Raw genomic sequence first — 22981 nt, 5'->3', positions numbered from 1 at the left:
AATACTATAAAACCTGAAACCAGCACAAAGTAAACTATACATCTGTATAAATCTTTAACCCTTACCTGGCTAAATTTTTATAATGAACTTGTCCATCTTTCAATTTGGACAGTACCATTAACTGTTAAAAGTGATGCTTACCAAAAAGATACTGACTGAATGGCGAACAGTGCAGATCATGATCAGACTGCATGGATTTGCAGGCAGATCATGATCTACACTGGTCGCAAAGGCAGAATCAATCATGTCCAGCATGATAAGGGTTAAAAGTTATGAATAAAAAACAGTGAGCTCTGAAAGCAATATTCTGTTAAAATCTGTTAAAATTACGTATGAAATACTATGAGCCCTTAAATCGATATTCTGTACAAATTTTTAAAAGTTATGTATGAAATACATACCAGAAACACTGGTAAGGTTAACTGCCTGCCATTACATAACTGTTAATACTGTTGAAAAATGACTCAAAATCCAGAAGGTGCAAATTTGTATCAATTTGAATATGTTACTATTAAAATGCTGCAGTCCCCCAACTAGTCCAGCTTGGTTGTCTAAAAGTATGATAAACCTGAGAACCGGTATACATGCATATTTGAGTCTATATCACTTTATACATTACCAGTACTTGCTTTCCCTCTTCACGTTCCATTCTGTATACACATAATAATTGAGCCGTGCCATGGGAAAACGAACATAGTGGGTTTGCGACCAGCATGGATCCAGACCAGCCTGCGCATCCGCGCAGTCTGGTCAGGCTCCATGCTGTTCGCTAACAGTTTCTCCAATCTCAATAGGCTTTAAAAGCGAACAGCATGGAGCCTGACCAGACTACGCGGATGCGCAGGCTGGTCTGGATCCATGCTGGTCGCAAACCCACTATGTTGGTTTTCCCATGGCACGGCTCAATTATTGAGTAAGGCATTATGTTGTAGAATTCTTACCTTGTGTACTTTATGAAAAAATTTGCATGTATATGAAGTTTAAAGCAAAATTTGGAACTGACTTACGGAACGCCGGTGGTTCTACCATGGAGCCCGTTCATGATGAAATATTGCACGGAGGGGCACCTTGCATCTTCCCCCACCATCAAAGCTGGAAAGTTGCCATATTACCTATAATTATGTTGGTGCGACATTAAACCCAACAAAATAAATATATATATGCAGAGAGAGAGAGAGATTTCTGTCCAGTTGCTATTGGCTTTTCAGCCATTTTAAAATTTAATATATTTCAAAGTCTTGCCTTAGGCGAATGAAATGCTTGAAGTTTTGCATATAATATATTTTCTTGGACTTGTAAGAAATGGTTTGCATGTTTAGATCCTTATTTCAAATTTCAAGACTGCAGATGTCTTATGTGTCTTCTATTGATCTTTGTATATTTCACTAATATTTACTGTTGTAAAACAAAATGATTGAATATAAAAAAGAAAAGATGAAGCATGTGAATTGACTACAAGTATTCCAGAGCATGGTGACAGTTCTGTTGATTTTTGGGTCATCAGATTTTAATCCCATCAATTTATTTCAGTAGGGTGTATAATCTTGTGTATAATCCATTCAGGGGTAGAAAGAATGAATCCTGGGATAGACATTGGATCTCTGTGGTTATTTACTTTAAAAAGTTTGTCTAAGAGTCTTGAATTGATATGAGAAAATTGTCAGTCACTTATGGAGAACATGTTAATCTGGAAACACAGGTTAGGATACCTCTCAGACTACTATATGGAACTTAAATTCTGTTGAAAAAATGGTGTGATACTGAACAGACATATAAAACAATCAGTTTTGTCAGAATACATAGTACCAAGACTGCTGACCAGTCTTTTCAGCAAGCTATCACTCAAATTACAAATATCATATTTTAAACTGGTTAGCACAAACATTGGTACCGTATATATATGGTCTTGAGGTTTGTTTCTCTTCCTGTTCTTGTATTTTTGATTTTCTGTACATGTCAGAATGCTCTCGATCATGTTTGATGTAAGAGCTTTAAAACTGACAGGCACCTGATATTGAATCCTGCCTGACTTTACTATTTCATACTTTGCCTAGTTGAAACTTTCTTGGTTGAATGGCAAATTTTGTGATGAACAGTATGTCTGTCATTGTTACTTTTCAGTAACTATTGATGTATGATATTTATTAAAATTTAAAAAGTAAAGTAACTGGGTGAATTTGTAATGTAATAATTTTGATGTGATAAAATAGTTTTACAGTATTAGAATTACATTTAATCAGTATCTAAGTATTATTGTATGTTGATGTTTTGTCACATATCAACATGTATCTCGGCAGATTGAATTAATGTAGGTAATGCTCAGTTGAATTTGATATAGTTCATTTCAGGTAATATAGAAGTGTTTAATACATTACAGCAACAATATGCCTATGTTGTGATCCAAGCATTGATGACTCATCTCGACCTACATGAACGTGACTCTCCAGATATAAAAGCTGCCATTGTTGATGTTCTGTTCCAGTCTGTTCTTATAGCTGCAGGAGCATCTGTAGGTAGGTTCTTGTTTTCACTTGTTTTACTGTCTGAAGTGAATTTCCCTAGACAATAGACAAATCTATGATATTCGTTATCTCTAGATATTGCGATGTGAATTGATGTCTATTATTTGATTGTTGCCCATTGATCTCCATTATTACAATGTACTTAGAAATAAATATATTATTACAATAAATAAAGTATCTTTCACTGCTTGAATTTTTAGATTTTAGCTGTAAAGCCTTCAGCCAACTAACCAAAGATGACCATCTATAAATATTAACTTCCTAAGGTATCCCCGTGTTTTATTGTTTTGGGTAAGGTCATGACCTGTAGAGAGCAAGAAATCCCATCATGAGGTCATGGGTTTGAATTCCTAGTGAGGCATATGTTCTTTGAAGGTAGTTAGTCTAAGTCCACTTATCCTCCTACTCTGTAGAGTTGTCAGTACCTTGTGAAAGTAGAATAATAGTCTTATGGTTAATTGTTGTTATTGTTTTGCTGTCTCAGGGCCATCTGTACTTGATGTGTTCAATACCTTGGTGAGACACCTCCGGATATCCCTGGATAAGAAAAGTTCTGATGAAGCCACTAGGATACAGGAGAAAAAGTTTGAGGAGGCAATTATCAACACCATAGGTATGTTATATCATGAAATTTGAATCCATACCCTTGACCGACCTCACCAGTATTGAAACAAATTGACAAGATGAAAAACACACTTTTGAACATAGAAATAAGCATGTATTCCATCTATTAAAAGTAATTTTGATGAAACTCTCCAACATTTTTAGCTCACCTGTCACATAGTGACAAGGTGAGCTTTTGTGATCACCCTTCGTCCGTCGTCCGTCGTGTGTCCGTGCGTCTCGTGCGTCCGTGCGTCCGTCAACAATTTCTTGTCTGCACGATAGTGGTTTCATTTATGATTTTATTTTAACCAAACTTGCACACAACTTGTATCACCATAAGATCTCGGTTCCTTTCTTGAACTGGCCAGATCCCATTATGGGTTCCAGAGTTATGGCCCCTGAAAGAGCCAAAATCAGCTGTTTTGACCTTGTCTGCACAATAGCAGCTTTAATTATGGTTTGATTTTTACCAAACTGACACACAACTTGTATGACCATAAGATCTTAGTTCCTTCTTGAACTGGCCAGATTTCCGTTATGGGTTCCAGAGTTATGGCCCCTGAAAGGGCCAGAATTAGCTATTTTGACCTTGTCTGCACAATAGTAGCTTCATTTATGATTTTATTTTAACCAAACTTGCACACATCTTGTATCACTATAAGTTCTTGGTTCCTTTCTTGAACTGGCTAGATTCCATTATGGGTTCCAGAGTTATGGCCCCTTAAAGGCCAGAATTAGCTATTTTGACCTTGTCTGTACAATAGCAGCTTCATTTATGATTTTATTTAACCAAACTTGCACACATCTTGTATCACTATAAGATCTGGTTCCTTCTTGAACTGGCTAGATTCCATATGGGTTCTAGAGTTTTGGCCCCTGAAAGGGCCAGAATTAGCTATTTTGACCTTGTCTGCACAATAGCAGCTTCATTTATGATTTGAATTTAATCAAACTTTCACAAAACTTATGTTGCCATAAGATCTCAGTTCCTTTGTTGAACCGGTCAGATCCCATAATGGGTTCCAGAGTTATGGCCCCTGAAAGGGCCAAAATTAGCTATTTTGACCTTGTCTGCACAATAGCAACTTCATTTATGATTTGATTTTAACCAAACTGACACACAACTTGTATCACCACAAGATCTTGGTTCCTTTATTGAACTGGCCAGATTCCATCATGGGTTCCAGAGTTATGGCCCCTTAAAGGTCCAAAATTGGCTATTTTGGCTTTTGCAGCCATATAGAGACTTCATTTATGGTTTGATTTGATACAAACTTCCAAAATATCTTCAACAACAATAAATCTTGGATTCCATGACAAATCAGGTCCAGTCATAGGCTCCAAAGTTATTTTATATCTGATTACCTTCCCTGATTGTTGTCAAAATGGATTTATATCAGTAAGTACTTATAGGACTTATTTGAAATTTCATTATTGTCATTAGTTGGACTGAGCTAATCAGGGTAGATAACTATAGACTGATTTTATGTCAAATTACCTCCTTTATTTCAAATTAAAATGGGTATATCTCTGTAACTAATGAAGATACTGATCAGAAATTTCATCTATGTCAACAGATTTATTTGGCAGATCCTTCTTTTGTTCACTTACAATAATTTTCTTTTTAATTACTTCCTTTTACATTACTATAAATAGCTTATTTAGTAACTTTTTTATTATTGGCCGTAGGGAAAAACCGAGGCCACTTTTCTGTGGTACAACATGGATGGTACCTCCAATGTTTAGGTGTATTTTGACATATCTGTACCTTGTAAGAATTTTTTTTTCTTTGTGGTTAAATTTCTTTCCTTTGTTGTTCCTGTCCTTTGGACTTAGATATTTTTTCTGAGGACCTTCTTGTCCTCAAGTGCAATGATAACAGGTGAGCGATATAGGGCCATCATGGCCCTCTTGTATGCAATATGTTATTAAAAATGAGCAACAAACTTATTTACTTCGAGAATCGGTAAAGTAACAGTGTGCAATTAAGAAAACCAGTGTTCAGACTGCAAATTTTGTTCAGTTATTGCAGTTGTTTGGTATTCCCAGATAGGCTTCATTTCCAATAAAAAGTGAATGCTTGGAACGTGTGTCAAATTCTAATCATTGAGTAATTATTAAGACAAATCCAGTTTTCTCAGATAACATTTTCTGAAAGGCTTGAGATAGTTCTGTAAAGAACATGGCTTCTTTAAGTTGTCATAATCTGTTTGAATCCTTGAAGAAATATTGCACAACTTTAGGAACACAGTATTATTCAATGAAAGAAAAAGTGCATATTTTTCAATTATGGAAAAATATGGTAACTTTGTAACTTAACAAAGTTTAGAATTAAGTTTGGATTAATACACCTTAAGGGGTGGAGGAGGAAGGATGGTTTTTATGCCCCCGCCATAAAATGGGAGGGGTGGGGGGGGGGTCATATAGTGTTACCCCTGTCCATGTGTGTGTTTGTTTGTGTGTGTGTTTGGGAAATGGTGGTGTTCGTGTCCGGGACATAACTTTGACATGCATGGTTTGATTTCAAAATAATTTGACACAAATGATAAGCATGGATAGACGATGTGTCGTGTGCAAAACCATTTCACTAGCTCAAAGGTCAAGGTCACAGTCCTTGGTTCAACTTAGCCAATTTTCACTACATAAGTGGTCTTCGTGTCCGGGCCATAATTTTAACATGTATGGTTTGATTTCAGAATAATTTGACACAAATGATAAGCATGGATAGACAATTTGTCCTGCGCAAAACCATTTCACTAGCTCAAAGGTCAAGGTCACAGTCCTTGGTTCAACTTAGCCAATTTTCACTACATAAGTGGTCTTCATGTCTGGGCCATAACTTTGACGTGCATGGTCCAATTTCAAAATAATATGACACAAATGATAAGCATGGATAGACAATGTGTCATGTGCAACAACCATTTCACTAGCTCAAAGGTCATGGTCACAGTCCTTGGTTGAACTGAGCCAATTTTCACTACATACACAGATTACTAAATTTTCTGGTTTTCGTACAATATATTTTTTTTTTGTAAATAAATAGGGCCAAGGGTCCTTCTTTTAGTTTGTGAGCAGTACCATGCTTGTGATCTCTCTTGTGTTGTGGGGTCATCAGTGTCTGTGATACATTTCTAGTTTTTTGTAGAAATTAAGGCTCAGTCCATTGGAAAACAGTTTATTTAAGATAAACTTTGCTCATTCTAGTATGTACTATGACAGTTTCTGAAGTATTGCATAAATTGTGTGCTATTTGTTTAAACTATTTATCAATTCTTTCAGGTGAATTTGCTAACAACCTGCCTGACTACCAGAAGATAGAGATTATGATGTTTGTGATGGCAAAGTTCCCACAGTTCGAACAGGAGGAGACTGTAGGGTGAGTACATGTTTCTTTACTGTGATTCATTTTCTTCCATTAAAATTGTCATATGTTAGAAATGGTCAGATATTTCACACTATCTGTTGTCTAGTCAATAATAAAAACTACAGCTTGACAATGATAATGTATCTTTGTGTGGAGGGCCTAGATAGTTTTGACTACTATCTGGGAGATAGTGGATAGTTTTGTCTGATGAATTCATATGTTTTAAAATTTAAATTCTGTAACCAGGCCCATATAAGGAATGTTTATAGGTGTCATTTATAAGGCTTGAATAACTCAAAGATTGTATGAAAGAGTGGTCCAGTGATAATGTGGCAGACGTGTGCCTCCGTTGCCAGGTGACTTAGAATCACATGCACCTCACCTATGCATGTTAGAGCCTCACTTGGGGTGTTGAATTCTTCGTGTGAGGAAGCCATCCAGCTGGCTTACGAAACGTTGGTGGTTCTACCCAGGTGCCAGTTTGTGATGAAATAATGAGGGGCACCTGGGGTCTTCCTCCACCATAAAAGCTGGAAAGTCGCCATATGACCTACACCTGCGTCGGTGCGAAGTTAAACCCAACAAAAACAAAACAAAATAATGTGGCAGACTACAAAACCTGGGTTAGTGTTTTAGTTCCCGTATTTTTCTGTCTAAGATTGTGAAATCATTCATATTTGTGGGGAAATAATCTTCATGAATTTCTATTTTTATTACAGTATACAAATGGATGTTCAACTACAGACCATGCTTCTCAAGACATTGTTAAAGGTTAGTAGCTGACTGAATAGAAAAATGTCTGAAAATGGAAAGATGAATTTTATTATTAATTAGTTGCTCACTGAATATTCTGTCTGCATATAAAGTACAGTGCAATCTCAATGAAGCAAGAACATTGGGAAAACCGATATTTATTGCTTGTACAGGAGAGGGTTATTCAGTAAGTAGCTTGCCAAGTGGAAACGAAATAATGTATCTTTGTCTGGAGGCATTTACTCTTGACAGGTTATTTATGGAAGTTAACTTTAGCTCATTTAAAAAGTTAAACTTATTATTATGATGTATGTCTAGTAAGATTATTAGAGGACACTATGGTTAAGGAGCTGACTCCGAAAATACAAATTATTTTCCTCTGACCACTGATGGGTAGAAACCCTGCAAGGAATATGAAAAGAAAGTCTCAGTCTGACTTATTGAAGACACTGGTTCTATCAATGTGCCAGTCTATACTTGAAACAACAGGGCACCAGAGATCTTCCTCCACCATTTAAACTTGAAAGTCACCACATAACCTAAATCAAAGTCAGTGACTCTTAAACCCTGAAAAACAAGATTACCATAGTTATATTATAACAGCAGTAATATTTTACAGGTAGCTACAAAATACAAGACGGTGAACATAGCCAATGCATTTCCACAGGAGTTCTTATTTCCTTTGTTACGTATGTCACTGTTTGATGATCCAGCCATGAGAATTATTGTACAGGAAATTTTACATACATTGATTGACAGACATGACAATGCTGAGAAGTTGAAGCATGTTCAGTAAGTATTATTTATGCTAAAATGAGCCGTGCCATGAGAAAACCAACATAGTGGGTTTGCGACCAGCATGGATCCAGACCAGCCTGCGCATCCGCGCAGTCTGGTCAGGCTCCATGCTGTTCGCTTTTAAAGCCTATTGGAATTGGAGAAACTGTTAGCGAACAGCATGGATCCTGACCAGACTGCGCGGATGCGCAGGCTGGTCTGGATCCATGCTGGTCGCACACCCACTATGTTGGTTTTCTCATGGCACGGCTCAAATAATAGCATATAGCTTGTCTTTTTAAAAATCACTTGTTAATATCTTAATTTGAGATATAAAAAGATAAAAACAGTATACTGATTACAAAGAATTTTGGTCTTAGATTAGACGGTAAGTAATGAGGTAAGGTGGTTCTGTATGTTTGAAAAATTGAAAGTAATGGCGTAATATTGTTTATTCAGATAATGTAGAATAAAGGCTGGATTTGGTGTACGAAAATGAAAACCATTTTGTGAATTAATGGCAACCCATGAGAAAAAGCTATTAGAGTAGCAACATAACTTTCTTTCTAAAGTTAAAATATGATATTAAAACATCTGACATGTTAAATAATTCTGAATAATATCTTAAAATTAGCTTGAAATGTGTAGATCTTTTTAATCGTGGGCAAATATCTCAAAAAGAAGCACAAGGACCTTATACATTTTATTTTACAGTATTGTTGGACATATTTTTATTAATGACTGTGAGAAATTTCATTAAAATCTACATTTTAGAAAAATTTCTATTTCGCGAAAATGTTATCAAATGTGTGATTTTCCAGTTTACTCCAATTATGAAAACTTGTGAGAGGTCCAAATGTTTTAAATGAGTCTAGCAGAAAATCAAGAACTTTAACTTATCTTTTTTATTTGCCAAATTTTCTAACTAGAGTACCCTATGTTCTGAAGTTCTCAAAAATCAGAGTTTAATCAAATTCTAAATTGTAGAGAGAAAAAAATTGATCTGAATGTATAGTTAGATTAGAGTTCAAAGGAGTGGCATAATTTCCCTACAGGAATAAGCAGGAATAAAATTTGAAAATAACATAGTTTGCTGCTATTTTTCTTAGATAAATATCTAAAAGCTTTTAAAATGTTTGTAACAACCTTTGTTTCAGAGTGTTTAAAGACATCTCAAAGGCTGGTTTTAAACTTGAGAAATGTAAAGGATCTGATACATTATTTATGAAGAAGGTATGTTTCCATGTTGAAATAACTTGAAATGTGTGCTAGTATAAAACACCCAAAATTGTCTTTGATAGAACTGGTGATTCCAGTGATAGACCATTCAAGTGTGATATGGTTTTCAGTTACTCTGTATTCTCTTTGATTATGCTCTGTACAGTCTGTTTTTGGTTTTTACATGCTTTCTGTTTTATGGTATGGATTGAGTTTATATATTCTATTTGACAGTACTATATGTACTGAGCTGTTAATGTTATTTGCCAGTATGGTCTGCAGTTTTGTTCTGTAGGCTAACAGCATAGTTTTAATAATTCAATTGTAGTCATTTTGACAATATGGTATAGAGTTTTACTCTGTATGATATCTGATACTACGATATAAAGTATGGCTCTGTATTGTTTGACAGTATGGTATAGAGTTTTACTCTATAGGTTAGAAGGAGTTAAATGCCTCTGGTACTATTTTCTATGTAAAAATAACAATTAATATTTTTATCAGCATTTCTAGCATTTCACTTCCTGCGAGACTACCCTTGTCTTGAAGGTCTGTCTTTAGGCAATCAAAAAATACCAGAAAATATGGGGTTGACCATAATGCAGTGAAACCATGATCATGTGACTGAGACACATGATGAAAACACTAATATTGCGTAGGTAGACGTCAGGAAATACCTGCTTTCACTTTCAATTTACAAAACAGCTTTGACTCAACTTTTAAAGCATATAACTTAGCATAAAATCATCCGCAGACATTCCTCTTTGCAATCAAGCATTGATAAAGCTTATATCTGGCATGAAAATGGCCTTTACTAGGCGGGAAAATTGCACTGTATATTGATATGGACTACATTGGAGTGGACCACAGAGGCATATCTGGCCAATTACTACCTTCATGCCGATATGATATCTGATACTACAGTATAAAGTATGGCTCTGTATTGTTTGACAGTATGGTATAGAGTTTTTCTCTATATGATATAAAGCCTAACTGTAGTAAAGGAACCAGCGTGGGAGCCATCTGGTCTAGTCATGTAATGGCGGACAGGTTTTTGAACACTAATTTTTCACTTGGCATGGCCACAGATGTCTAAATTAAAGTTTGTTTCTGTTTAAATTTCATTGTGGATGTATTTTTGACATTTTGGTAGAAAAAATGGGAGAGGAGGTTGTATTTGGTGAAGTGAAACTCAATTTTAGTATGAGTAGTACTTTCATGTCACAGCAGTGTGATTTTGATGTGATTTTACAGTAAGCAAATGTGACAAAAGAAATCTCTCTTAGAAGATACATGACCCCTACTTTCCTCTTCATTTTATATCAGTTGTATCATAACTCTTTAAAATGAGGTAAGGATTTGTTCTCTGAAACGGGTCTAGCTATATTTAGTAGCTCTTTAAAAAATGTCGGTTTTAGGTCAGAGACCACCAATTCAAAAAAGTACAGGAAACTTACTGGGAATGAGGTAAGTGTATACCTGGGAATAAGGTAACGTCTGCACGTTCTGATTGGTCAGTCATGTAAACAAACTCAGGAAGTGATTATCTTTTCAAAATTGATATTTTTTCACTGGATTTACAGTATCTTATTATACATTTTGACAAAATCTGCTACATTTTATGTGTATTGAAAAAAAGTTTTATCAAACGAATTTCTCCCGCCATGTCAGTGATGTAAATAGGGGGTCATCTCATTCACACGAAAATTACTTAAATAAAGTATCACTATTCATATGTTTTTCGTCCGATATTTTGGTAGAACTAAGAAAGTTCTTGAAAAACTTGTAATTAGATAAACATGTTTCCATGTATGGAAGGCCGTACATGCCATAATGTTACAATGTAAGTCTGTGGAAAAACAATTGGTGGTCTTTGACCTATAATAGAGCTAAAACATGACTTTCGTTGGAAGCCATCACAGGTAATGTAAATGGCCACAAATCTGTTGTAAATGATGTAGAATGACGTTTACGTGCAAAAATAACCGTGAAATTTGATTTTTTTAAAAATTGTGGCCTCTTTTTTTAACAGGTGTGCCCATTTTTATCTGAGCTTTTGGGCTAGAAAGGATCATTTTTATCTCTGTAATGTTAGAGAATGATCAAAACTATTAGACCTTATTTCTGTTTTTTACGGAATGAATCGTATTTCAGCTTCTAAGTCAAATCAAATGCAGATAACTGAAATTTTCACGAAAAATTGCAATCTGACGAGAACAGGGACTGAGTCTGGGCATATAAATCGACAGGGGGTGTCCCCAGTAAACTGTCCATATCTTTCTTAAAACTGAACATTTCTTGATGAAACTTTGTAAGACATTTGGTATTGGATCATGTTTCACAATATCACTGTAAAATTGGAAAATGTGATACGAAAGATTCATCTATAGGTCAGAGACCACCAATTCAAAAAAGTACAGAGAACTTACTGGGAATGAGGTAAGTGTATACCTGGGAATAAGGTAACGTCTGCGCGTTCTGATTGGTCAGTCATGTAAACAAACTCAGGAAGTGATTATTTTTTCAAAATTGATATTTTTTCACTGCATTTACAGTATCTTATACATTTTGACAAAATCTGCTACATTTTATGTGTATTGAAAAAAAGTTTTATCAAACGAATTTCTCCCGCCATGTCAGTGATGTAAATAGGGGGTCATCTCATTCACACGAAAATTACTTAAATAAAGTATCACTATTCATATGTTTTTCGTCCGATATTTTGGTAGAACTAAGATAGTTCTTGAAAAACTTGTAATTAGATATACATGTTTCGATGTATGGAAGTCCGTACACGCCATAATGTTACAATGTAAGTCTATGGGAAAACAATTGGTGGTCTTTGACCTATATATAGAATATATAGGGAATAATATTTACTGGTGTGTGACCTGTATTGTTTGACAGTATGGGGTGCAGTATCACTTTGTATTTTGTTTCACAGATTGGTATTTTGTTTTACTATATATTTCGTTTAGCAGTAGGGTATTGAGTTTTACTCTGTATTTTGTTTCACAGTATGGTATGCAGTTTTACTGGTATTTACTGGAGAATATTAAGCTGGAGAGTAACAAGGTAGACAACTTTGAGGCACTGTATTGTACAATAACTCTCATCTGTGTCGAGATGACAGCAAAGGAGACCGTGATAGAACTCATCAGGCTGGCACTGGATATGCAGGTATATTGTGATCATTGTTCTAAAATTAGTCATAACTTTACATTCTTCATTGTTAGAGGGAGTCTGAAAAAACAATTAACTAAGTTAAACTCATTAAAATTACAGGTGCTTCATTATTAGAGGGAGTCTAAAAACTTAACTAAGGTAGACACTCATTAAAATTACAGGGGCTTCAGTATAAGAGGAGTCCAAGAAAATTTTATTTACTAATTTAGATACTCAGTACAATTACAGGTACTTCATTATCAGATAGTCTTCAAAAAAAACTGTTAAGAACAAACAAATTTGGAATTTTCTGGTCTTCAGTCGATGTCAAAAATAAGCTGAAAAGATATATCAAAGGAAATATTTGTACTTTTGAAAACTAAATTTAGGAGTTAAATTAGAGTCATCTGACAATCAATTGGGCGGTCATCCATTGAAAATACTTTATGAGTCAAACTACTAAACCAAAGAAGTATAAAATACACAGAATGGCAATTGGCTGTAATCTCGCGTGATCTCGTGTCAGAGTGTGAATCGGCGTTATCTTAGTAAAAACAAACATCGGCGAGCATGGAGTTACAATTAGTACCTTTAAAACTACATCTAAAATACATGTTAGCTTCTAAAACAACATTAGTTTAATCTGAAATAGTCTTAAGACACAAAGTACACGTTTCTTGCCATCAAAAGAAGTGTGGTCGTACGGTGATAATTATTTTACCAATTAATAATTGTTTTCGTATACAAAATGGCGCGTGGAGAAAGCGCCACTTCCGGTAAACGAGATCTCATTCCGTTATCACGGGATGTTGGCGAGATTTGCTCTATATGCCTTTCAAGTTGCTGATCTATTTATTTTTATAGCTGTTTGACTAAACTCATGAAGTGTTACATATATATTTAAGGGTTGATCAAAGAATTGCAGAGTTATTTCCCCTTTCGCTTAGACAAAATGTGTACTTTAGCATAATTTATACACAAGAGTTTGTTTCAGTGGAATCAGTACATCTGTTCACTCCGGCATGTTAGTTGAATGGTTAGGATATCATAATACATCCTAGAGATGCTCTGTAGGGTTACAGTCAGGTGATAACAACCATTTATGGCAACATAGAAATGTTGTTGTTGATCAGTAAGGTCATTGTCACTGTGGCTTAATTGGGCGGAGCATTATCTTGCACGAATGTAAGTCGGATAATTTACTTAAATATTGGAAGGTCAAAGGGCATGATAATTTGATTCATGTAGCTTTGTGTTTTCCGACACAAAGTAGAAATTGTATGGCTGAAGCAACCACAAAATTGCAGCTGGATATATTGATTAATTCCACTTTCCAAAAATCCTAAAATCTTATTACAATTAACATGGTTAATGTGCATGGGGTGTTCCTGAAAATGATGGGGTATAAAATATTGTTTTTTTTTACGGTCTGTTTCACTTATTATTGTGAACACACTGGGTAAGTAGAATCTAGATTATGTTAAAATTAGGTTATGCTATTTGTAATAAAAAAAATATTTAGGCTTATGCCTGTTGTGTTTTCATATCTTGTCAGTGTATGATAATCAAGAAGTGTTGATGTGTGTGGTGTATTTTTTCTAGCGTGGATAAAGTACGAAAAAAGAACTGTACTGATTAAAATTAGGGGTCTGTCTTGGCATTGCAGGAATATGTCTTTGACGAAAGGTTTATTTTCCCCCTGACAAAATGGTATTTGGGGGTATTAATCAAATTATTACAGTGATAGCTTAAACTCCGTTGTCAGTTTATAAGTCTTATAATATCAGTATTTTTAAACTAAAAACAATAACCGTTTAGGACAAAGGCCTTGCAAAGTTAAGGTTAACTTTGCTATTTAGATGTTGTGTGATATATATATATGCTACACATTATCTAGGATTTTATTGTTGGGAAAGAGGAAGAGTTTCAGAATGCTGGTGAAATGTTGAAAGAAATGGTAAACAGCATTACAGCAACTCCTGTTAACCAGCAACACTGAAATATCTCGCTTAAGTCATACATGCACACACCTTTTCCTACCTTGAATTATGATGCTTATGGGTTTGTAATCAAGAAAATGTGCACCTTTATCTGAACGTTCTCTCATTTGGTTTTAGCTGTAGTGAGAGCAGATAAACACAAAACACAGACACCTATAGCCAATCAAAAGTGCACTTTCCATGTACGATTGTAGCATTGAAAGGGATATTTAGTTACTTAGTTACTTGTAGAATAGAGGATAACATTTTTAAAGAAATGTATGCATTCTTGTTCAAGTTCTGTCAAAAAAATTTGATTCTCCGCTGCTGTAACCAAGTTTTCTATTTAATTCTCTTAAAATATGATGACACCACCACTTGTATGATGGTTAAAGGATATTTTTTTAATTTTGAAAATACCATGATTATTTTTGTAATTGTCACCAAAATGATTACAGCATGTGCTTTTCTCTTGGGGAACAAAAGCTTATATTCATTTAATGAGTTTGCACTGCACCTATGTTAAAGTTTTTTGGAGCAGAATTTGCTATTTGGTTTTCACAGTCTCTTGCATACGCATGAGTAATAGTAACAATTTTCCTATAGCAGTCACAAAGCACTGCTGCTGAGTGAAGAACAAAGGGTAGGATAGGTTGTTAGAAAGTCAGTGTAAAATAAAGGATATTATACCAACATGTATTTATCCATTGTTACACCAATATGTTGACAAACATATATATTGAAGAAGGCGGTATCATACAAAAGTTAGTTTGAACTAGTGTATCTCAGAGTGCAATCTTACTATTGGTCAAGTTCGAACATTTACTCAAAAAAACACCCAATCAGCTGCTTGAGTTTTGAGACTAGTTTTTAACATTCTGATTGGTTGATTGTAATATCAGTCTTGAAACTGACCAATGGCAAGGCTGCATATTGAGAGGTCTTTAAATTTTACAAAACTCAGCTTTATTACCTTTGAAGTTTTTTAACAGTTGACTTACGAGTAATATAAAATGTTCATTTCAGAACTATGAAATATGATTTGCAGTGATTTGTTTATTGTCTTGCAGAATATTGCAACAAACAATTTAAGCCTGCCGCTGACCCATAAGTGTGCAGTACATGCTCTGGTTGCAGCGTTTATGTCCTTCCTCGCCCAGGTCTGTGAGTTACAGCAGTTACAACAATACTCACTGGAGGTATGGTTTCTTTATTGTTGTAGAAACTTAACATTTCTTTAATTTCTTTATACCTTTCATATTCTCCTATATGCAAGATATTGACTTTCAGCAGAACAATTAAATTTCATTACAGAAAAAACATTGTTCTACTGGTAAGTAGTCAAATAATTCTGTTTTCAATTTTGAAACAGTGAAAATTGTTAAAACAGCATACTCTTAAAGATTCTGGTGGGAAAAACTATGGAACCACTGACTGTCTTCCCCGATAGCGATTAGAAAAAAAGTACAGCTAACCTCAGCACATGAGCAGACATTTGTAGAAGTAAACAGTGTCATGATGTCTGGCCGAAAGTAACCTATATAGAAACAATAAATGGAGGAGGAGATATAGAAAAATAATTTATGCTTCGAAAACCATGTTACATCCAAATCATCATACCAAATTCTCTGAACTACTGCTTTCAGTTGCCATTGTTGATTTTTTACAACCGGGGATTTTTTTACATATGGGACAACTGCGGAAAAAAGTCGACTAAGTTTCACTATAAATTTACTATAAATAAAGTAATGGAAAATTTAATATCTAGTAATCTCAGTCTGAATTTGAATATTTAAAATGTTGATGAATTCAGGACCAGGGCTCCGGAAATTTTGATAACTCAATCGGTCCGAAACGAAAATCCTGATATCTGCACTACCCCACCCACCGCATTCTCAATATTACACATTTTGTAAAACATGATAGAGTAAAGAAATAAGCATGTCATTCATTAAATATGAGTTACCGGTCACCGCGAGTTACCATACATTGAAGACAGTTATTCAGTGTTATGAGTGATCGTTACTTTGTTTAAATTTCGATGTTTTTCCGAGAAAATACTTGCAAGGATAAGATTGCAGAGGCACGTAACTAGTCTAAAAGCCAACGCACGTGACTTCGGTACCGTATACATGGCAGATACTTTGTGATGTTTCCTCATTCTTTGACGGAATTCTATAAAATACAATGCGTCAAAGTGAATAACACGACATATATTCTCTGCTAAACAGCCTCAGTATTTTAAGAATACTCTGCCGCGGACCGAATGTGTCCGTTATGTGGATGCTGAGATCGAATTTCCCGCATGTACCAAAAGATCATGCGGGTTGGATATTTCATTTCACTTACGTTGTACTTCAGTAAGCAACTACATTTTATAAAGTTATATGTTCTCTTCTGATGTAAACAAAATTTCATTTTGAAACGTTTTTTAAAAGACCGATTTGATAAACAGCGCCACCCCGGTTTTCTTTATCATTCGTGTTTGCCAGTCCATTTTTTTCTTTTTCTTTTTTGTACGGTCGGGTTGCAAAGACGATTTTCTGCACTTGTTTCAACTGGAGCCCACAAAAATGAATCATGTAATCTTTACTAATCAAGTAATTATAGAAATTATTTTTATCGGTTTTCCGTGTGATGTCTCATTAAATCAAAGACCTATAATGTACAATTATAGCTCGTTGATTAAATGCAGTGACCATTTGTTTTTTACCTGTGATCAAGCATAGCCTTTTGAAATAAGCCATCCGTCGGATTCTAAATAAATGAAGTGGATCCCCGTCAAAATGATTTGGATCCAGTCAGAAACAATAGGAAACCAGTCAAAAATGTTTAATACATTGCAGTCGGCTGTCTGCAAACATTAAAGGATGTGCCGCGCGAGCACTGATTGCGTCACATGCTAATTACGGACCAATTATCAAAGTGACAATCAGACCGATTGACACGTTTATTGATTATCTGAAGGTGTGACCAACAATTTCCTGCTTGACAGGTGGTCGTGTATTGAGATATCAGACTGAAATTTATACTTTTCTCCATTTTTACGGGACCGATGTTCTTCGTTTTTTTCACTTCAAGAATGGGTCTGACAAATCGGTCCAAAACCGACAAACCAGCAAATTTCCGAAGCCCTGTTCAGGACCTGTTTTGAAATACATGATTTGTCTATCACCAGTTTCTTAAGTTATGTATTGTTTAACAGTTATTATAAACAAAAGAGGTAAAACCATGAGAAGAATATAAAGTATATTTGTTGCCAGGTATTAGAATGGAGAAGAAAAGAGGCACAGCACCTTCTACCAGAGTTTGCTTTCAATAGGAAAAATCGGCCTGCAAGGTATATTCTGCTTATTTTCAGTCAAAATATATTCTTTGTATAATATTATATGTATTTATACCTGTCTGTTGAATAACAAGCATAAAACTGTTGTTAATTACTGTTGGTGATCACATTCTCTAACTGCTTCCCTCTTCTTTGACTTTTGCCTTTTCTGACAACCATTTCTTAATTTGAACAGTTACACCTAAATTCTTACCAATTTCATCTTTTCACAAACATATTAACCTTTACCCTGCTAAATTTCTAAAATAGACTGGTCCATCATTCAATTTGGGCAGTACCACTTACTATTCAAGGATGTTCATTGAGAATTTACTGACTGAACAGCGAACAGTGCAGACCATGATGTGCAGGCTGATCTTGGTCTGCACTGGTCGCAAAGGCAGAATCACTTGCTGCCAGCAGGCTAAAGGTTGATGGTAGTACTTTGTGTTCAGAAATAAAATCAGGCTCACAATCCTTTTAGTCTGAATTTACAAAAAACAGATTACACTTTTAGATTTTTTAAAAGCCCCTCAATGTAGGCTATGAATAAGACTAAGATTTTGATTCATTGCTGTTTGCCTATATTGCTATACTGTACATTTTGTTTTGTATCATATATGTTATTTGTGTCACACTGTTATATATCAATTATTCTAGTATTTAGAAAAAGGAATTTATTTATGTGCTGCTTAGGAAATTTTAAATGATCTAAGTTCCAAGTTATGAAGAATGTCCTGGCCACTCCTATTATGGTGTGTCCTTGGGCAAGTCACTTCGTCACAACTGCCTCAGTTGACCCAGCTGTAGATGAGAACTGGCAAATTGCTGGGGGTAAGGTATAATTGAGCCACAGCATGAGAAAACCAACATAGTGCATTTGCGGCCAGCATGGATCCAGACCAGCCTGCGCGTCCATGCAGTCTGGTCAAGATCCATGCTATTCGCTTTCAAAGCCTTTTGGAAATTTTAGGGGAAACCTGTTAGAAAACGCAGGGAAATCCTGCCCCGGGCTGAAGGGATGGCAGGCGGGTTTGGGGATCCATGCGGGTTTGGGAAATGAAACTATGTTGGTTTTCTCATGGTTAGGGTTTGATTTCAACTGTTTTTTAAAATAGGTTTGTTCAAAAACCCCAACACAGCGGAGTTTTTGTTTCACACAAAAATTTGGAAATTATTTTTTGGGGTTTTTTTTTAATAAATTTAGGTTTCCCTTGGGAAAAAATATACTTTAAATGTTAAAAACATCTTTTTGTCAAAATTTATTTAAAATTCAATGTGGTTAACGTTTACGGTACACTTTTTAAAATTTTAACTTGCAAATCTTGTACATTTCCCCCAAAGGTTTTCCCTTAGGACTTTAAATATTATTTTATTAAATGGATAATTTTTTAAATAATCCCCCCCCCCCCCCATTATTTAAACCATTTTTTGACATTTTTTGGGCATTGTAGTTTGTTTTCCCTTTTTAAATTTAGTGCCCCCTTAAGGTGGATGCTTATTTAAATTTTTTCTTTTTTTTGATCTGCGGGACACATCAGTTTTAAAGTTTTGAGAATACAGATTTTTTTAATTATTTATTTTAGTTGGGGGTAAAAAAACCCAAATTTTTCAATTTTTGGCAGGGGCCTTTTGTGTTTTTATCAAAAACTCAAAGTGTTGGGGTTTTAGTTTTTTTTTTTGGGAACCCTTTTTGGTCGGGATTCTTTTTGGGGGTTTTTGGGCCAATTTTTTAAAAATTTGTTAAAAACCAGTGCAAGGGGCCCTTTAAGGGTTTGTTTTGAATTTTTAAATTTACCTTTCCTTGGGGGTTTTGGGCCTTTAAAAGTGAGTTGTTTTCATATTGTTGGGGTTGTTTTGGGGGCCCAGAAAAGGGTTTTTCTTGGTTCCCAGTTTTAAATTAAAGGAGCCGGGGGCCCTGCCTTTAAAAAATTTTTGGAAAGTTCCATTTGGTTTTTTAAATTGTTATTCCCTTCCAAAACCAAAAATTTTGGGGTTTTTAATTTCATACTTTTTTATTTGCCGGAAAAGGGTTGGGTGCAGGTTTAAAAATTTGGGGGGTTTTTAAAATCTCCCATTTTGGGAAAGGCCCAAAAAAGTGGTTTTTTTACAGAAGGGTGGTTTTTTTTTTCCCCGGGTTTTGTCAGGTTTGGGGACTTTTTGGGGCTTTCCCCCCCAAATTTTTTTGGAAAGTTGGGCCTTACGAACCTTTAATTGTTTTTCCAAGGGGCCCCTTGTTAAAAAACAAAAAAAAAAAAATTTTTTAAGAATTTTCCTTTTTTGGATTAAATCTTTTTAGCCTGTTTTTATGAGATTAAATTTGATCTTTTAAACCCTTAATTTTTGTAAAACGTTTTCCAGAAAAGTTTTTTTTGGATCGTTTCCCTTACCCTCAAAAATTTTTAAAAAAATTTTTTTCGGGAAATTTTTAAAAAATTGGGGGTTTGTTTTTCCCAAAAAAGTTTTGGATCAGATTTGTATTTGTTACCCCAAAGGGTTTTGGTTTTTTTTCCCCCAGATTGGTTTGAAAAATTTTGGTTTAAATTTGCTTTAGGTTTTTTAGGGTTTAGAATCTTTTTATTTTGGGGGTTTGTACTTCCTTAAAAAAAGGGGGGGGCATTTAAGTTATTTTAAAAAATTTTCCAAAGTTAATTGGGGGTTTAAATTTATTTTTAGTTAAATGTTTATAAAATTAAATAAAAATAACCTTTGAAAATTTTAATTAAACCATATTTTAATTTTTAAAACCATTTTTTAAATTTTTTTTCCCTTTTAAAGGGGATGATTTTTTTCAAACATACCTTTGTTTCTTGAATAAAAGGCAGTTTTTTCCCCGGGGGGGCCCCAAATTTTTTAAAAAAAATGAAAAAAAAAGGTTTTAAACCTTTCCGGGGGCTAAAAATTTCAAATAAAATTTTTTGCCCAATTATTTAAAATTTAAAAAAGCAATCAGTTAAACCCTTTAAAAAGGGGTTTTTTTTTAAACATTTTTTTTTACTAAATTTTGGCTTTGGAATTTTGGCCGGAAAAGGGTTAATCAAAAAAACAACGGGGAAAAAATTGGTGCGGGCCTGTTCATTTCAAAAAACGGGTGGGCAAAAAAAAAGACCCAAGTTTTTTTAATTTAAAAAAATTTTTAAAGGGTTTTAAAAAAAAAGAGCAGGGGGCATTTTCCCAAACTTTTGCCCTTTTGGGGGTTGGTTTTTTTTGCCAAAAAAATTGGTTTAAGAAAAAATCTTTTTTTTGTAAAAAGTTTTTCAAAAAATTTTTTGGTTTCGATATATTTTTTTTGAAGAAAAAAAGGGAAAATTTTGTTTAAAATTTAGGCCCCGACTGTGCCTTTTTTGCAACCTAAACAGGGTTTTTAAAATAAATTAAAGGACTTAAAAAAAAATGCCTTTAAGGGGTTTTTTCGTTTTTTTCTAACCCCTTTTTTTAATTTTTAAAAAAATTAATTTTTTTTAATATCCAGTTTGGTTAACCCTTACATTATTTTTTTTAATTTTTTAAAGGGAATACTTTTCAAAAGTTTGTTAAATGGTTTTATTTTAATTGATTTCATTCAAAAAAATTAATTAAAAATTTTCTTTTTAAAATCAAAACTTTCCATCTTTTTTTAAGGGAAGAAAGTTTTAAGGGAGAAGTTTTTTTTAAGACAGTAAAAATTAAAATTTTTTGCTTATTTATAAAATTGTTTTTCACAACTTTTTCAACAAAGGTAAAAGGGAAGAAACCAAATTTTTTTGGTTATGTTTTAAGGGGGAATTTTTGTATTTATCTTTTTTTTCCCCAAAACCCTTTTTTTTGGGGAAACTTTTTATTTTGCCCCTGGCCGTTTTTACTCCCCCCCATTTTTCAATTTCGGCCCCCAAATACTAAAAGAAAATTTGGGGAAAAAAAAACCTTAAATTAAAAAAAAGGGGTTCCCCCCGGGGAAAACTTAAATGGTAAGACGGGGCCCCTTTTTTGTTTTTTGGGGAAAAACTTTCAACCGTTAAGGGTTTTTAAGGGGCCCTTTTTTTGGAAAAAATTTTTCCCTGTTTTTCAAATTATTTTTTGAGAAAACCATTTTCCCCAAAATGTTAAAAAAAATTTCTTAAAAGGAAAATTTCACAGAGAAGAAACCCAAATTATTTTTATTAAATTTTTTTAAAGTTTTTTCAAGGGGTCCCCCAGGGGCCGGGAACATAAAAAAACCTTTTCCCGGTAATAACTTGAAAACCCACTTGCCCCAGAATGTTGAAACTTCTTAGGAATTGGCATAAAGGGGAGATGACCTATTGATTTTGGGTCACTCAAAAATTTCAAGGTCAAGGGGTCTGAACATGGAAACCATTTCGGTCAGTAATTGGAAACCCCCTTGGGACCAATGTTGAAAATTTCTTTGGATGATTGGTCATAAAGAGTAGATGCCCCTTTTGGTTTTTGGGGGGTCACTGCTTTAAAAGGGAAAGGTAAACCGGGGGCCCAAACAAGGAAAACCTTTTTTTTGGGTCAGAAACTTGAAAAACCACTTGACCCAAAATGTTAAAACTTATAGGTTGTTTGATCTTTGCAGAGTAGATGCCCCCTTTATTGTTTTTGGGGGCATCTGTTAAAGGTAAGGGGCACGGGGGCCCTTTGAACATAAAAAAACCATTTCGATAAATTTAACTTAAAAAACCACCTTGCCCCAGAATTTTGAAACTTAAATTAGGATGTTTGGGGACATAGAGTAGTGCCCCCTATTGATTTTGGGGGTTTGACTTTTTAAAGGGTTCAAGGTCACAGGAGTCTGAACAGGGGGAAAACCCCTTTCGGTAGTAATTTTGAGAAACCCCCTGCCCCAAGAATGTTGAAACTTTCTTTGGAAAATTGGTCATGCGGGAGTTTGCCCCAAAATTGATTTTGAGGTCAACTCCAAAAAAGGGTAAAGGGTTCGCAGGGAATAGAAAATTAAAATATTTTTGTTTATAATTAAAAACCATTTGCCCTAAAAACTTAAAATTTTCATAGGGAGATAGGAATAACAGGTGGTGCCCCTTATTGTTTATGGGGGTCACTCCTAAAAGGTCAAGGTAACGGGGGGCCTGAACATAGAAAAACTTTTTCCCAAATTCAATAATTTGGGAAAACCCGTTGGGCCCAGAATTTTGGGAAATTTAAATTTGGTAATTGGCATGAAGATTTAGATGACCCAAAATGTTTTTGGGGGGCCCCACTTGTTTAAAGGTCAAGGTCACAGCAGCCCGAACTGGCCCAAACCCGTACCCAAATTTTCATAACTTGGAAA

General features: G+C 34.7%; 1 protein-coding gene across 1 annotated transcript; it reads left to right on the top strand.

Moving 5' to 3' along the window:
* Nucleotides 1-1270: 1270 nt before the first annotated feature.
* LOC123525074 (protein EFR3 homolog A-like) lies at nt 1271-17800 on the top strand. The gene is made up of 9 exons (XM_053538199.1): nt 1271-2513; nt 3007-3135; nt 6408-6504; nt 7212-7263; nt 7865-8037; nt 9180-9255; nt 12259-12420; nt 15455-15583; nt 17648-17800. The coding sequence occupies exons 1-9, from the start codon at nt 2411-2413 to the stop codon at nt 17765-17767; spliced, it is 1041 nt and encodes a 346-aa protein (XP_053394174.1). The 5' UTR covers nt 1271-2410; the 3' UTR covers nt 17768-17800.
* The last annotated feature ends 5181 nt before the right edge of the window (nt 17801-22981 follow it).

The sequence above is a fragment of the Mercenaria mercenaria genome, chromosome 3 (genome assembly GCF_021730395.1).
Source record: "Mercenaria mercenaria strain notata chromosome 3, MADL_Memer_1, whole genome shotgun sequence".
NCBI classification, from domain to species: domain Eukaryota; kingdom Metazoa; phylum Mollusca; class Bivalvia; order Venerida; family Veneridae; genus Mercenaria; species Mercenaria mercenaria.
The sequence above is the reverse complement of the archived record's forward strand: the minus strand, read 5'-3'. Positions and strand labels throughout refer to the sequence as shown.

Coding starts and splice junctions, on each gene's coding strand:
- LOC123525074 (XM_053538199.1), top strand. CDS start 2,411: ATGACTCATCTCGACCTACATGAACGTGACTCTCCAGATATAAAAGCT. Junction 9,256..12,258: donor ATACATTATTTATGAAGAAG/GTATGTTTCCAT, acceptor TTTGTTTCACAG/TATGGTATGCAGTTTTACTG. Junction 12,421..15,454: donor GGCTGGCACTGGATATGCAG/GTATATTGTGAT, acceptor ATTGTCTTGCAG/AATATTGCAACAAACAATTT.